The 16,259-nt window shown below is 41.9% G+C and overlaps 2 protein-coding genes across 3 annotated transcripts; both read right to left on the bottom strand.

Moving 5' to 3' along the window:
• Positions 1-55: 55 nt before the first annotated feature.
• LOC108893630 (interferon regulatory factor 2-binding protein 1-like) lies at positions 56-4,379 on the bottom strand. The gene is given in 3 exon segments (XM_018691809.2): positions 56-998; positions 2,325-2,913; positions 2,915-4,379. Coding segments are annotated over 2 exon segments (1,782 nt in total). The 5' UTR covers positions 4,133-4,379; the 3' UTR covers positions 56-998; positions 2,325-2,349.
• A 1,457-nt stretch (positions 4,380-5,836) lies between these two features.
• On the bottom strand, positions 5,837-15,241 carry hnrnpl (heterogeneous nuclear ribonucleoprotein L). 2 transcript variants are annotated; one of them, XM_018691810.2, is made up of 14 exons: positions 15,104-15,241; positions 14,456-14,574; positions 13,542-13,779; positions 13,014-13,099; positions 12,808-12,904; positions 12,626-12,698; positions 8,350-8,385; positions 8,025-8,093; positions 7,678-7,928; positions 7,283-7,404; positions 6,945-7,146; positions 6,806-6,863; positions 6,345-6,440; positions 5,837-6,192 (listed from the first exon to the last, which is right to left on the bottom strand). In XM_018691810.2, the coding sequence occupies exons 1-14, from the start codon at positions 15,185-15,187 to the stop codon at positions 6,134-6,136; spliced, it is 1,590 nt and encodes a 529-aa protein (XP_018547326.1). In that variant the 5' UTR covers positions 15,188-15,241; the 3' UTR covers positions 5,837-6,133. The 2 variants fall into 2 exon arrangements, with proteins under 2 accessions (XP_018547326.1, XP_018547327.1); XM_018691811.2 differs by lacking the exon at positions 8,350-8,385.
• Between the last annotated feature and the right edge of the window lie 1,018 nt (positions 15,242-16,259).

The raw sequence follows: 16,259 nt of genomic DNA, 5'->3' as shown, positions 1-16,259 counted from the left end.
AGATTCAAAGATTTCAACCAGTAGATTTAAAAAAAAAAAACACAGCTACAACCAATAACTATTTTGTAATTTATTGTAGAATTGACCTGTTAAGATCACGAGTATGTGGGTTAACCATTAAAGATTGTGGTGCTAATTATCTTACCATACATACAATTCATAAAGTAAATAGACAAAACAAGCTTACTTCTGTGATAGATGAACAAATTAGTGACTGATGCCAAGGTTATCTGTGAATACAGCATACACAGCTACAATACAATAAAATTACATTGCGCATGAAGCCATCTTTGGTCTTCTTATCACTATAAACAAATACATATAAATTTGTATTGTATCAAAAATAGAAATTACATAGCCATATTGAAAGCAAATTCACATTTTTGACATACAATATAAGGAGAATACCTAAGAGACATATTGTGGGATTACATTTTTTCAATCCTTGGCTTTAAGGACCCAATGGTTTTGCCACATTTTAAACATTCATTTGTTTTTTAAAGAATTGCATGATTCTGTTAAACCATCTATCAACATCGCTGTCACCCATCTGTATAGGACAGTATGCAACATATATAACAAAACACAAATGAAAGACAAAAGAGATTGTCATTCTTAAAACAAGCATGTGCTTTCAATCCTGGGCTTTGACACGAGGCCAGGTGGCCTCTGCTGCACTGGACAGAGGAGAGGAGGAAAAATGTGGTCAGGATTCAACATTCGGTTGTGATGTTGTAGCTCAGCCCTCACAGGTGAGCCCAGCCCTGACAGACAGACGTGTCCCGCCTCTCGTGAGTGAGTCTTGTTGTGTCTTTAGTTAACGGGTGTGTGAGTGTGTGTGAGTATGTGTGTTTGGGTATGCGTGTATGTTTGTGTATGTGTCGCTGTCCTCCTGGGGTTCAGAGTTATTCTGTTCTCAGAGGCACAAATGATGAACTGCAGCCAAAGAGGACCTCTGCTTGAGATAATAGGGAAGTGCTTTCAAAGTGTTTGATCCACTGTGGAAAAAAAAGAAATACGTTTAGGAACATCACAACAGCAGAGTGATAATGATAACGGAGCAGTGAAATCATTATTGATTTTTGTTGCATTTAGTTTAGTTGCCTAGAATTTCCTATAGTCCTGCATATCAAGTCTGTCACATTTGACTGTAAATAGCATCTATTTCTTTTTAGAAGAGTAGACAATGTGGTCTTTAATTAAAGAAGTGTCTCCAACATCCATTACAGGCTGCAGCTAACAATTTTTATTCTTCCTATAGATCCTGTTTTGTTCAAGCAACACTCCAATTCTTGAATCTAACAGCTGTTAATGTCAGATGTTACATTTTCCTGCTTCAATCTGAGCTCTAAATCAGCATCCACCAAACTACTGAGGTGTCATGACACCATTACAAACTACTCACTTAAAATTCTGGCTTCTATTCCAACTAGGGCTGTATGATTACTGATTAATCTGCTGTTATCATCTCAATTAATCATTTGGTCTGTGAAATGACAGAAAACTGAAAATTCTGACATTTAAGAAGCAGGAACTTAGTAATGTCTAGTATTTTGCTTAGAAAAATGCTTGAATTAATAATTAATTATTTAATTAACAACTGAAAGTTCCTGTCCATCGATTAATACAAGTACAATTTTATATATGGCAGATTCCAACCTGCAGTTTACCAATAATGTAAATTTGTGTGGCATTACTGCAGTATTTCACTGTAGTCTGTGTGTTAAAATGCACGGTAAATGAGAATTTTTCTTTACATAATTAAAACAATTTTTAAAAGTTTCAATATTTATTTACACTGCTGATTCTCCTCTGTAATTTTGCACAACAGCCACAATGAGATTGAGTTTCCCTTATCCAACAGTGCAGTGCCACCAAAAGGCACATTTCGCCTGCAGGAGTCTATGTGGCTCAGTGCATTTTGTACAAAAATAAACATGATAATTTGTTGTTATTTTTACCTACATTATCTCAGTGACTACTTGTACTGTTCTGTAACTGTAATTTCCACTTCACTCCAACTGTCATTTTTTATATTGTGCTGTATATTTGGTAGAGAATATCACTTGGATTATTAATGTTGATTTCTGAATAAAATATGTAATGTAATAATCAACAATAAACAGCTGAAAAATGAAAAACACTGTCCAAACAACATACCCACTGTTCATTACACCCATTATGCATCATCTACAATCTGCAACTCAAATTTTTGAAATCATTCTGATGAGGGACCATTACAAAATAGTGACATTGTAACTAACCCACTCAGTACTTAGTACTCTGCATCCCTCGAATTTAACAAGGTTTTCTCAATGTCTTACCATTCACTACAACAGGGTGGAGACGTCAAGGGTCACTCTCCTTCTTTACCGTCACATCTCCATCTCCGGCCAGGATGGTTGAGATCTCTCCCTGCATGAAGGCCCAAGGCACAGTAGACCCAGCCAGGGGACAGCGCTCACCACTGGGGCAGTACACCTCCCCTCCTTGACCTTGGCTGCGGATGAATCCTCGGGTACAGGGGAAGCAGAACTTGTGGTGCGGGACAGAGGGACACTGGACAAAGTGAGTGTCCTCTAAGCGCTCTCTGCAGAGGGTGCAGCAGAGCAGGGTGCCCTGAGCGCTGCTTGAAGACTCCCCAGCACTGGTGTTGCTGCTTGGCCCTCCAGCACTTAAGCCCTGGCCCATGGATGCCTGGGAGACTGAGGTGGAGGCAGTGGAGGGGCTGCTGCTGGTGGGACGACCGGCTGAGGAGGAGTGGGCTGTGGACATGCTGGGGCTATCTCGGGCCATCTGGTTGGAGCTCAGACTGTCTGCAACTCCCATGAGTGCTGAGATGGGTGAGGGTTGGCTGTGTAAACGGGGTGGGCCCTCTTGGGGTGCAGCCATGCCAGGGAGAGGTTCCATGCCTAGAGTAAGCACCTCGGGGCCAGGGCTCTCTTGCTGGATGATCAGGCCTCCCTTCGCTCTCTCCATTCTCAGAGCCAGGAGAAGCCTTGCGGCGCCGCGTTGTGCTCTTTGCTGGTACAGGGCGTCCAGCGGCTGCCATGGGCAACACTGCATCTGGCTGTGGCAGAACTTCTGGGATTGGGGGCTCTTTAAACATACGCACGCCATCATTCAACAGCTCTGACAGCCCACGCCAGTCTCCCGTGCCTTGCCGTTTCTCATACTCCACATAACGTAGCCCAGAGTTCACTGCTTTACCTGCATCTTTGGCCGAGTCGCGAAACATCTGCCTGACCAGGTCTGGGACTCCTGAGAGGATCATTCCAGACCCAGCAGGATACTCCACAAACACCTTAAGCTCAAACTCTGGGGTTGTGCTGGCATCGAAGGCCAGAACACGACCCATCAGGTTATGGTCTTTCCTGAAGCGCACGTTAAAGGGGACGCAGCTGCTGAGAGCTACAAGCACATCCCGGACTGCTTTAGGACGGTTTGGCCAGCCTTCAACCCTACTACGAGAAATCTCATTTAGTTCACTCATCACTTCATTGTTCCTCCACACTGCAGGATCTATACCCACCAGAGTAGAGGTGCTAGCTCCCACACCAAGGGACACAGCCTGTCTTCTGCCAGCATCACCCATTATGGGGCCAGCTGAGACAGCAATAGGTGTAGCTCCAGCCCTGGAGCCTGATAATGGGGCTAAAAGCCCATGAGGAGCTGCTACTAACCCCTGAGCTATCAAGGCATGGGATATGGTGCCATGAAGACTAGGAACTGCACCAGCTATAGCCCGACGAGTATTTGGGCTCTGTCGGCTGCCCTCTGACAAGGCCACATCTTCAGCTCTGTGCAGGCCATTTGGGAGGCGAGAAGACACCCCATACTCACCCCTCCCCCTGTCTATACGCTCTCCATGCTGCCGCCCTGCTTCAATGGGCCCAGCCGAGCTGGGTTTACTCTGCTGTGGACCGGGGGACCTGCCGTCTAAAACTCCGTGCGTGCTCTTCAGTTGCCTGGCAGTTTCAATGAGAAGCTCTATTCGGTCTGCCCCGTCGTAGTTGACACATCCCCGGCACACAGCTTCGCTGAACTCCCACAGCATGGCCCAGGGCATCTTGGGCAGATCGCAGAGGTAGCACCATTGCCGTCTAGAGGAAGACTGCGAGGCGGAGGACATGTTGTTTACAGGCCCTCGACCAAACTTTCTTCGGAGGCCTACACGTTATGGTCAACGTTTTTCAATAATTCTTCAGTTCTCAGACAGGACCCACCACATTCCGCGGATTTTACGATGAAAATTAAACAAACACTACGCTCGAAGTGCGACTATTGAGCACAGTATTTGAAAGTTTGCGACGCCTTCTTTCTCGATTTGTTCGTGTCGGTCTGTGTGGAAGGAAGTAAAATGTTATAAGACACCGGAAACACCTACGCGACTGGGATTTGGGGAAATATGGGAGTTGTAGTTCTTGTCTTGCTCGCAGTTTACTCCGTCTTCTCTAATATTGTGGGTTTTCTAGTGAACAACCAGGGACCACAGGTACACAGGAGATGTAAAACGAGACAGGTTGTGTGACTAGTGATTACACAGGAACATTGAGGGATCTTGAACTCTTAATTACGGAAGACGCTGGAATCCGCACAACTTATCGCACAAAATATCACGTGTGACGTGTGTGTTAGATATTTCACTCGAGCAGGAAAATGTTCTGGTGCAAATTACTGACTACTACTTCGGGAAAACTGATTGTAAATGCTTTGATGTCAGCGTACACTGAGCAATGTGGCTGACCTATGCTTATGCCTGATGTTTAAATACACTGCTCAAAACATTATGGAGGGAGCAGATACCAGTCCTGCTGCTAGGATGATGCCCTTCTGCGCATTGTCCAGCTCTCTCCATGTAACGGCCGGACTTTCTGGTGTCTCCTCCATCCTCCTCCAAGGAGGAATTGTACCTGTGCAACCTGATTGGGCTGCAGGTACCACCTCATGCTACCAGTAGAGACAATGATAAGGAGAGAGCAATTGTCTGTGACCACAACATGGAAACCCCACTTCCTGTGTTGGGGGTTGTCTTGCTTTTGTTTCCCCATCGCACTTGTCACTTAGATTTGCACCAAAGTAGGAGGAATTGATTCACAATCACTTGGTCTTCCTAAATGAAAAGATTGATATCCCTGAGATCTAACTGAGTTGATGATATACTGTGATGATCATATGTTCCTTAAATTTGTTGAGGAGTGTATCCATAAGAAAACTTTCACCTCTTTGAGGAGAAAAGTACTCTGTCTCTAGAATCCATGTGGACGTAGTAAAGATGGAAATGAAATGATCACTGGCTAATAACAAGAACTGAGTTCCCAGTCTAATCCAGCATCTGTGGGACCTGCCTAACACTGTGTAGGTCCTCCTGACCTGACATGGCATGAACACAGGACCTCTGGGGGTGTGCTGTGGTGTCTGACACCGGGACACTGGTAGCAGGTCCTTTGGGTACTGTGGGTTGTGAGGTGGGGCCTCCATGTATCTGGCTTGTTCCAGATCATCCCACAGATGCTGGATCAGACTGGGATCTGGGAAGACTGGAGGCCAGGTCAACATTTTGAGGTCTTTGTCGTGTTCCTCAAGACATTTCTAAATAGTTTTTGTGGTGTGGTGGGAAGTCATTATCCTCTATACTCTGACTATTAAAATACATAAGTGTGACTGTGATCCAGAAAACTACAGCTGCTTCTCTTTGTAAGAACTGGACAACCAATGGATTTTTGTTTTCTCCATGAATGGACTTAATGTTTCTCTGTCAAGAGGGAAGAAATGATGAGAGAAAGAATACAAACCATCTCTGAAGACATGAACACTGGTTAAATCAATATTCACATAATGATTACTTTCACTTTATTTAAAAACCAAAAACAGAGGTCCACACTTTAATGTTATTTCAGGGTAGTGGGGACTTATTTAAATCTAATGTTGTGAAATACAAAATAAACAACTGATTGAAAAACATGGTAAAACTAAAATAAATCATACAAAACCATAGTTAAAGTAACATACTCTCAAGCACATCCATCCTAGTTTTTGTCAGTACTGACTGAATGTTTAATGGGACATAACAACAGAAATGTGGTATACTATGTAAAGACAAAACATTACAAATAGTTTAAGGGAAGAGTATTTAGTTGGCATGGTGTGTGGTTGAGAAACACAGCTTCAATGTGTAAGGGTAAGGCCCACCTGTAAGAGATAAAGAAAAAAAAAATACATAAAAAAACAAAATAGGTAAAAGACATTATGAAGGCTTTAAAATGTACAGCATAATGTAAAACTTACAAGGCTAACCTTTAAAAAACACTTTGGTATGTTAATGTAACAAGATGACCACTTACTAGGGTTTTTCATCTGGTAATGGTTCATCATAGCTAGGGCTTCCATGGCATCATTGATGGATTCCCACTCCAGCAGGCCAGATGAACTTCGCTCACCTTTTGTGCCACATAAAAGGGAACTGATTAAATTACCATGATAAATAATACTCAACTGTGCTCTGATGCACTGAACTACATATGTTCTATATAAGATATCTATATGGGTTTCAAGATCACTCACTAATATATCTGAAAAGGTGTACATACAAATGCCTACAGATGGTGCCAGTGTAAACCTTCCCAAACAACTATCCTCATCCCTGTACTCTGCATAAGTGCATAGTACATTCCTACACACATCTGTCTACCCACTCATTGAATAACTTTTTTGAAATCAAGAGGACAGAATCATTAATAACATTCAACATGCACTTCAACAAAACCAGTTTGTACTATTGGCCTGGCTGTAAGTCATTACTCACTCTTTCCAGTGAACAGTTTCACACTTGTGGGGCTCTTAATTCCAAGTTCATCACAGACCTAGAAAGAGAGATCAGTTTCACTGAGAGTGTGGTTTCTAGAAAATCTACTTTTCACAGAGGGCCTGGAAGCTTTCGTTACCTGGTTAAAGATCTCTGCAGATATGTCAGGCTGTGCATTAAAGAAGTGGAGGACATTGCTGGGGTGCTGGATTCGGTTTTTGGCTGCCTGCTCTGGGGAGGTGAAGCGGTTGTTGCGTGATCCATGGAAATCTTTGAAGCTGCTGGTGTTGTCCTCTAACTGGTAACACTGTCCTGGCACAATGGCCTGCTGCTTGGACACACTGCCAAGGAAAGATAGCCAGAGGTCATACATTTGTGTATCTAGCTCTACACTCTGCATCTTCTTTGCTTGTCGTTTCTTTTCTTTTCTTTTTTTTTTTTTAAGTCCGTGCTAATGCTTTGGACAGCTCTTCTTACCAAACATTAAGTTTCTGTCCAAAAAGGAAGTTATTGTTGAGGTGAGTGATGGCCCTGTCCACAGAGTAGCAGTCTCCCATTTCCACCATTGCTGCGCCAGGCTTACTCTTCATGAACTTAACCTGAAGAAGAGAGGCATCCAGCTGACTACACACAGACCAGATCATACGATATTGTTGATGGACAATGGTTGGAAGCATCAACTTTCATCCTATACTAACTACACTCATCACTTGAGCAATTTGTTACCATTCCATCTTCAGTAATCATTATCAGTTTAATACATTTGTTAAATTCCACTGAAATTAACAGTAAGGAGCTTGCAGCAACCAGTGTTTGGTGTCTAACAGCAAAGAGATGAGTAATGGAAGGGTGTTTAGCTTCATCTTACTCACCCTCTCTACATTGCCATAGAGGCAGAAGATGTTGAAGACCTTGTCAGCATTAATCTTGGAGGGCTCAAGGCCATACACCATAAGAACTGGGGAGTCAGCGTGTGGTCCGTACTCAGGGGGTGGCGGTCCGTATCCAGGACCATAGCGCTGGCTACCCCGACCACGCCCACCCATCCCTGGCCCCATACGGTGGGGAGGAGGGGGACCGTAGCTGTCGTCATTGTAGCCATGATACCCACCTTGAGGGCCACCTTCATTACAGGATAAAATAATATAATTAGTTATAGATATAGAATTGGAATGTGATTCATTATTCTTAATGTAAGACCACTCTGTTGAATATTTACCATAATCAGGTGGGTGGTCTCCCAGAAGAGCAGGCTGCCTCTGGCGCTTGTTGGGATTGGCATTGGGATCTAAAAGGTAAAGGTAAAATAAAAGTTGCCTATCAAACAGTTACATTATGAGCTACTATGTGCTAAGGGACAAGGCTGTGATTGACATGCAACAGAGGGTACTGACATCTTAAGTGTTAAAACAAAGTCTGCAGGCTCTATTTTTCTAATCCAATATGTGACATAATGGAGATTTTTTTACAATGATTTTGAAAGATAGCTTTTAAGCATTTTTAAAGACCTCCTATATCTGCCATCCTAGTATAAACACACACACCTTGTGAACTGTTCCAATTGCCTTCACCATCAGCATCTGTGCAGGTACACATATACACATGTCAAATCCAAATTAACATTAAAAAAGAAAAAAATCTGGCAACACTGTATTAATACATTTCTTTATATGCTAGAAAATTATATGAAACAGAAACATTCAGATAGAAGATCAGAGATTAACATAAGCATCAGTGCTATGAGCAGCACCTGCAGTCTGGGCATGTTTTATTGAAAGTGATGAGAACTAAGCAGTTTATACAAACCAGGATAAGACACGAGTATAACATAGGAGGTGAAAAGACATCAAGTATTTGGACTAGATGAAAAGCAAAAATGAAAACAGAAGTGTAGACTGGCTTAAATTCACTTCAAAAAGTAAGTGCTAACATTATCCATAAGAGTCTATTTTGTTATAGCAAAAAAGCTTTCCCACAAGCTCCATTCAACAAATCCCAAAGTGAATTCTCTGCATCAACATCCATCTGTTTTTGTGTGGACCCTTTAAGTCTAACAGATCAACAACTACTCTTAGCAATTAACTGTGAGAACAGGATTTAATATTCTATTTTAAAATTTGGTTATTTGTCAATATACATCTGATTCTGGTTATGAACACTGTATACATACTATATTGTTGACTATAATCTGCAGTGAAAGTTAAAATAAGGCTATAATACAGGTGGAATTAATCACACTACGTCAGTGGCTGCTTTAAATTTGTCCTGAATCTCAGATTGTTAATTGAATGTGTTACTTGAAACACAAACCGATATGCAATACGAGTGGGCTACTGGGAGTAGTCACCATGTGGGGACTTAAAAGCACCACTTCAACAACCAACTCCACATAGGATTTTGTGTTAAACATACAAACTGATTCCAATTAAATTCAATTTTTTTGTCCAACACAAAGTGAACAGAAATAAAACTCTTATTTATCTTTGTTCCATTATACCTGAGCAAACAATACCTTCTATGGTTACATTACTATATTTCACTATAATGTGTCACTACCAGGTGTGACAACAACCTAAGAACAGCACCAAAACCAAAATCCACATCTGTAAACATTAAAACCAACTATTGTAAAATCCATATTAACAGATACTTATGTTGCTCCAAGAGTAAAATCCATGTACAGCTTTCCAAACATCCCCTAACAGGATCAAGTTAGATATCAAAGTTTGCCCCACTGACAGGCCCCACTCATTCCCCCTGATACTAAGGTGCTTGGTGATTTAATTTAAGGTCGTATAATCAGACATTAATAAATATCTTAGAATATTTTAATTATAATTTTGAATTAAAAAGCTGCCACTTGAATTCAGACCTGGTCCGTTACATTACTAATGTCTGTTTGCTGGTGTTACTATGGCTCTACTACTATGATGATGTAGTATTAACATGGTGGCTCACAAATTTAAGACAAAAACAGTCAAGTTGGTTTAGTTTCACAATAACTTTCAACTTTTAACCATAAAGTCAGATTATTCATTCATTTCTTTCAAGTACTTACAGCACCACACATGGAGCATGGGACACAGTGGGCAGGTAGGGGGCAGTCTTCATCAAGGATGCTACCCGCCAACCTCTGACTCCAGCCTCAACTCATTCTCCCTCTTCAGTCTTTCCTTTCTTCTTTCCTTCTTTGCATCCCCACCACCAGAGAGAAAAGTACATCCACAGGTCCATGCTTGATTCTGACTTGCTGCCAGTTTGTTTTTAAAGTTGCTATCAGAGGCTCATTTCCATCTTACCGTGCTCTGACCACAAAGCAGGACATTTGCACCCTTTGAGAGTGGGCTGTCAGTCCACAGACACACTGAGCCAAACCTGCATCACACGGGAGGCGTTAAAGGCATCACTATGGGCCAGTGCAAAAAAAGGGTAAATGAAACAACACAAGAACAGCACAGAGAGAAGGAGGGAAATGGGGAGGAAGGCACAGGGGAAAAAACAGAACACCAGAGTCCATAAATAGAAAGCTTTGGGAAAGGATCTGTAATCTGTTTGCCTCTGTGCTTATATGCTTGATAGGTGTTTGATGCTTGTGTCTTCATAGGCCCCCCCGTGGATATTTCTTCTCATGTAAAAATGGGCGTTCACGTGATGCTCACTTATTTGGTGTAATAGTTGTCAGCCACTTGCAAAGTGAAAAGGCATCTAGTGCTTGACAATAAGTCATCTGGAATATCTGCGTGATGATGTGCTGTCATGGCGGTTCAGTTCTGTGTGTTGCCGATATTCAGCTCGTTGTGTTGTCATGTTGTGTTCGGCACAGAACGGTAGAGACAAGCGGTATTAGCATCTGAGAAAGAGAATGGCCTCTTTTTTGTTTACTGCCCCAGTATGTGGTGTCGTCTGTTCCCTGGTCGGGCTGAGTGTGTCTGAAAACTCCTCTGTTGCTCCCTGTGGTTGTGTTATGGCAGGCACATCCCAAGGGCTAGGAGGCGTGGCCGCAACGACCACACACCTGACTCCCGCCCCCATCATCAGTGTGTTGTGTCAAAAGTGGTGACTCCTCGTGGCTCTGCAGATGTGCTGTACTGGTAAAGAGGTGGTGGTAGATGCTTATCAATCTATCGTCAGTCTGTGATGGATATGCGAGGTGTCTGTTCGCGTGGCCTTGGAGTATTTCTGTCCCTCAAACTGAAATGGTGGCTACTGTCCACCACCAAAAATAAAATGGATTCCCATGTCAGGTGGTGGAGATAGGGGTGATGATGGACTTGGAATAAGGAAGTACTGAGTTGAGGTTGTGTTCCGGTGTTTGTTGCCCCACTGTGTCCGATGTATGCCACAGAGCTGATTTATATGGTTGTGGCTGTGGGTGCTGTTATACTGTAGCTGTAGAAGCCACTGCATCTTTGCAGCATGTGTCTGCTTGGAGGCTGAGGTAAGCCTGTATGAGTATGCACAGTGAGGACACAAGGAGTACCTCTGGTTCATAAGGCAGCACAAACTAGAATATCATGAAATGTCTCGAGAGGACAAGATGTCAAACACCTGTATGAAACTTGCAATGTACATGTTTCCGTACTGGTTGTGTAAAACACAAACGATTACATCCTGTACAGTGTCTGGCAAAAGAATTAAAAAAAAAAAAAAAAAAAAAAATCCTGGAGTTTTTCAGGAACACTATGACTGATTATACCAACAAAACACATGATGTAATCCCAACCTAAACCTAATTCCACTCCAGTGTTCTACAAAGTTCATTAGTCAGGCTCAAAACAATACATATTATACAGACATATATCTATATATAATTTTACCTTTAATTTTACATTAAAGGTCCCATGAACTGCAGAATGTTCTCATTCCCATATCTTTGGTTCTATCATCAATGGTTATATGCATAATATGTAATGCATTTTACCCATTTTTATACCAAATCCAAACGCTTTTCCTAACTGTTAACTGTCATTTTTAGTAACTCATCATGAACAAGAGGTATATGCAGGATCATCCACCCATTAACAATGTTATCACAGACTAAGAATGCCATCCAACCTCGGCAGCTTCTGTCTGCTGACTGTAATGCAAACACCCAAACCTACAGTTGGGAGTTCAATCCTTGTCACAATGGCAACTACTGACAGCATTCATACTGCTGTTTATGCTCCACCTATCCACAAACCCAGTCCCACCCACTGTTAAGTCCAGCCTTCATGCAGAAATAGGTGTACTGCACATCAAAGCCTAGGAGACATTTCAGATCTCAGGAGTCATTTCATGGGACCTTTAACATGAGGTGTGCCTAGCTGTCTCTCAAGTCAACTCAGCTGGCTAGTGCAATGTCTACTTTAAGCTATGATAAAATCTCCACTATGTTTGAAAAAATGCTGACAGGTGTGATAGTTCTAGTGTTTACCGGATTAGATTAGGCGGGGATGTGAGGTTGTGCAGCTGTGGCATGCTCTATAGGGAACGTGAACCTATGTGAGGAATGGTGCACCCGCATATGCTACAGTGACATGTGCGTTGGGCTTTTTGCATGCATGAGCCTGTAATTGAGGTTGGCTGCCCTTGAGGTTGCTCCTCATGCCCTTACTTTGTGCCTGCTGTGTGGCGAGAAAATGCATGAAGATTGTGAAGGCGTCACAGGAATACTGCCTATGAACACTGAGTTGTGCAGCATGAGTGGTGAAGAAACCATTCATCTGTGATCAAAGGCAATACCCCCGGAGGCAGAGAACCCTAACCATCCCGTACAGTGGCATGAGAGGAAAAGAGGAAGAAATATAGGGGAAGGAAGGGCTGTAGACTGCATGTTACCTTGGCCACTTAGGTTGGGGTTTGTGTAGTCCCACGTGTCTTGGTCGTTCTTGAAGACATTAAGGCGCGCTGGCTGTAGACAGGATTACATTACAAAAAATTAAAAACTAGTCTCCACTCACTGACGTCTTGATTTTAATTCTACACGTATATAGGCAGATTAGATATTGCCATACACTCACCTTGGCATACTCGATCTTTAGAGTGCAACAGCCAGAATAGATGTCTGCTCCATTCAGAGAGGCTTTAGCCCTCTGAGCACTTTGGACCGAATCAAATGTGGCAGCAATGAGTTAAGGGGAGGTCTGTATAATTAAAAATCCGTTTGTTATATGTCCAAATGTAGAGCAACATGGCCAATTTAAAAGGTAGTTCTTAAAAAGGATATTCAACCATGGCCTGAACACCATTCTTTCTGAAGATGACAATCCTCTGTACAGGACCACAGTTGTTACAAATGGTGTAGAGCACATCCTGTAGAAGCACATGGATACATTTATGTAGTAGTCATCACACTTGTTAACTGTTATCCAAATTTAAATTGGTACATTGATGCCATTTCTATAAATCAGTAATATCAAGATGGAAAGGAAATTAAGTGTGAAAAGAATATTTTATGGAAAAAACAAACAAAAAAAGTACACATCATTTGCATTTTAAAAGCATGCTAACACAGACTAATACATCTCTGTATTAGAGGTAGGTGAAAAAATTAATTCAGGCAAGTATTGTGATTTTTATCTTCTAAAAGTCTTAACCAATTCACAAAGGCCAATAATCAATTTTCTTTTTAATTACTGATTCATAATATTCTGCCTGGATTTGTCATCATACAGTAATGTATACAGTTTTACACATTTCTACATAAACTGATGTGACGCTGTGACACGGACACTTGTTTTTATAATCACATTACCGTAGTTATAGGATAGATGGGGTTTATGATTGTGAGCAGCAACACGTTATTGACGCTCCGGGTGTCGTCTGAGTCTCCTGGCCGGGAGATCTTTTGGCTGGTGGAGTAATTGATGAAGGCAGGGTGGCCAGCAATGTAAACCTGGTTCTCCGCAGCATACGTAACAGCATTGCAGGAGCCATTCATGTCCTCATACTCCACCAGGGCCTGGCGCTTCTTGGGCATCATAACCACATAACTGTCAATAAAAATTGCAAAAGGAAAATTTCAGAACCTATAAGTCACAGCACCATATTTCATTAATAAAAGCAAAAAAAAACATTTTCACTGGTGATTTGGCTGAACTTACTTAGAACAGACTTAGTGCTAAACTAAATACATTTACACCAGAATTAGGGGATTTTTTTCTTATTAGTACTGAAACGAGGAATTCCCAATAAGATCAAGGAGTTAAAAAGAATTCAAATTTGTAGCTCTACACCTTTTTTAAACCACCGATTAGGATTTGTGTTTCATTGTACTTGCTAAAGTCCCCTTATAAAACAACAGGCAGTTGTTTCCAACAGACAAGCTCAGATAAGCCTTAAGCTACGTGCCCAGCATGGAGCAGCACAGATAAGTAAAAAAGTGGTTGGTGGAAAAAAAAGAGATAACTAACATCTGACAAGAGAGTGAATATTGGCTTCTAACAGTGCGGAGCTCTTGCATTGCCAAGTGAAATGACAACATAAAAGTCAGAACAGTATGACAAGATGACTGTGGGTTGGGATGGTGCTGCCTGTCAGTACGTTTATGAGGTTAATATGAAAGGTCACACAACATCACAACATGGGCCATGGAACCGGCAGCATGAGAATCACAGTGAAGATGTTGAGTACGTTGAACATACAGGGTCTCAGGTGATCTGATGTTACCTGATGGCCCCAAACTCCTGCAGGGCCTCCACCAGGTCAGCCTCCATTATACCGTCCACCAAGCCCCTGATGTGCACCACCGGGGAGGGTAGCGGTTTATGAGGGTCATCATAGCTCTCCTGCAAATGAAACACACAAGATGATGCTTGTAGGGTCATGAAATGCTTCCACCGCTGGTGAATAGGGGATGGAGCAGCAAACCGCAAGAGATGAACAAACAGTAGTCCCAGAGTCTTTTAAAAATACACTGCATTGAAGGTTAACGTTAATAACTAACGTTGTCATGGACGTTAAAACGCTGACCTGAAAAACCGAGAAATTCTGTATATTCATTTGAACAGCTTATGATTACCTACAATGTGTTTTCTATCAGTACACACAAAGGCAATTACGTGTCGAGATTTAATTAGACAATTACATCAACTCCTTCGCCGCTTTAACGTTTTTCTATCTAAACCTGACCAAACTAGCGTTAACGCGAACGGGTTTGCTTTGGTTAACTAACCTGGCTAGTTAGCTTCTTCATTTTAGCTAGTGGTGAGTAAAGCACTACTTTGTGAAGCTGAATTTCTCTCGTAGAAAAAGCAAAAGCTAGCACATTTTAACACAATAAAGCACGGACTACCAAGGTAAGACGTGAACCCTCACCGTTGTCATTCCTCCGTCCTCAGTTTTCTGTCTTTTCGTCGCTCTGCCACCTTCTCCGTAGTATCGGCCCGCAGCAGCAGCCATGTTGTCCTGTCTGCCGGGCTACTGCTGCATTCATGATGTGTGGGGAAAAATGGGATACTGCTTTGACAGCTAAAAGCAACGCTTCCGTTTTTCTCTTGTGTTCTTATTCTCTTCTCTCTCTATGTCCACAACAAGGTGTTTGAAGCCGTAAAGACATCTCTATTTAACCTTATTTAACCTGGAGACTCCCGCTGTCCCGCTGTTCCTACAGTAACATTTTATTATGCATATAGGACAAACATTCTAATGATGCATTTTCTACAGATTAATTCATCTTATCCTTAAACATTGTGATCACGGCATGTCTTTTTTTGAAAAACAGCTCGTAAAATTGCGACTTGGCAATCAATGTGATTTATCTAGACTGGAGTTCTCAAAAGTTTTATTTTCAGTGGTGAGTTATGAACACTACACGTGTTATTGGTCACTTTACCCTGTCGATCATTGATATTATCGTGTCCTCCAGGAGAGGCGGTGGGGTTTAAGCGTTGGTTGAACATTTTGAACAATACAAACACAGAGAGACTCTGAAAACGTACAACAAACCCATGTGTCTCTCATACAAGCACTAACCTTAACAGCCCTACTTTTACTTGACTCATTGCGTTAATACCAAATTTCCATGAAAGGATTTACATAAGCTGGTCTGATGTTTACCTGCATGCCGAATTGTCTTTTTTCCCCTCTTGCGTTACTTTGAAATTCATAAATTCCCCAATCAGACATTCAAGGAAGAATTATTTTATCCAAGTTTACAGTTTACTGATTCACTATTTTCCTTGTGTTTTTCACGATTTAATGGCCCATTTTAGCACAACGTCCAGCTCTGCTCAAAGTAAGGACTGATTTGTTTTAGCCATTGACACAAGGGAATTCCGAGCTCTATTTATTTTGGATTATAGCACGGTTCTGGATACCACCATCATCTTATCCTGCTTAAATGCCATGTAAAGTGGACTGGTATCTCAGGTGGTGATTATAACTGCTTTTATACCTTACCTGCATGACAGGTGTTGTGGTTCTCCTCCACATTGTATCTCAGATGTTTGTTTTAAGGTCATGTTTTTCAGTT

This window comes from Lates calcarifer, linkage group LG20, assembly GCF_001640805.2.
Source record: "Lates calcarifer isolate ASB-BC8 linkage group LG20, TLL_Latcal_v3, whole genome shotgun sequence".
NCBI lineage: Eukaryota > Metazoa > Chordata > Actinopteri > Centropomidae > Lates > Lates calcarifer.
Note: the sequence above shows the minus strand (reverse complement) of the source record. Positions and strands in the feature narration are given on the sequence as shown.

Coding starts and splice junctions, on each gene's coding strand:
- hnrnpl (XM_018691810.2), bottom strand. CDS start 15,187: ATGGCTGCTGCTGCGGGCCGATACTACGGAGAAGGTGGCAGAGCGACG. Junction 12,905..13,013: donor GGTGTTCAGGCCATGGTTGA/ATATCCTTTTTA, acceptor CATTGCTGCCAC/ATTTGATTCGGTCCAAAGTG. Junction 6,193..6,344: donor TTACCAGATGAAAAACCCTA/GTAAGTGGTCAT, acceptor TATCTCTTACAG/GTGGGCCTTACCCTTACACA.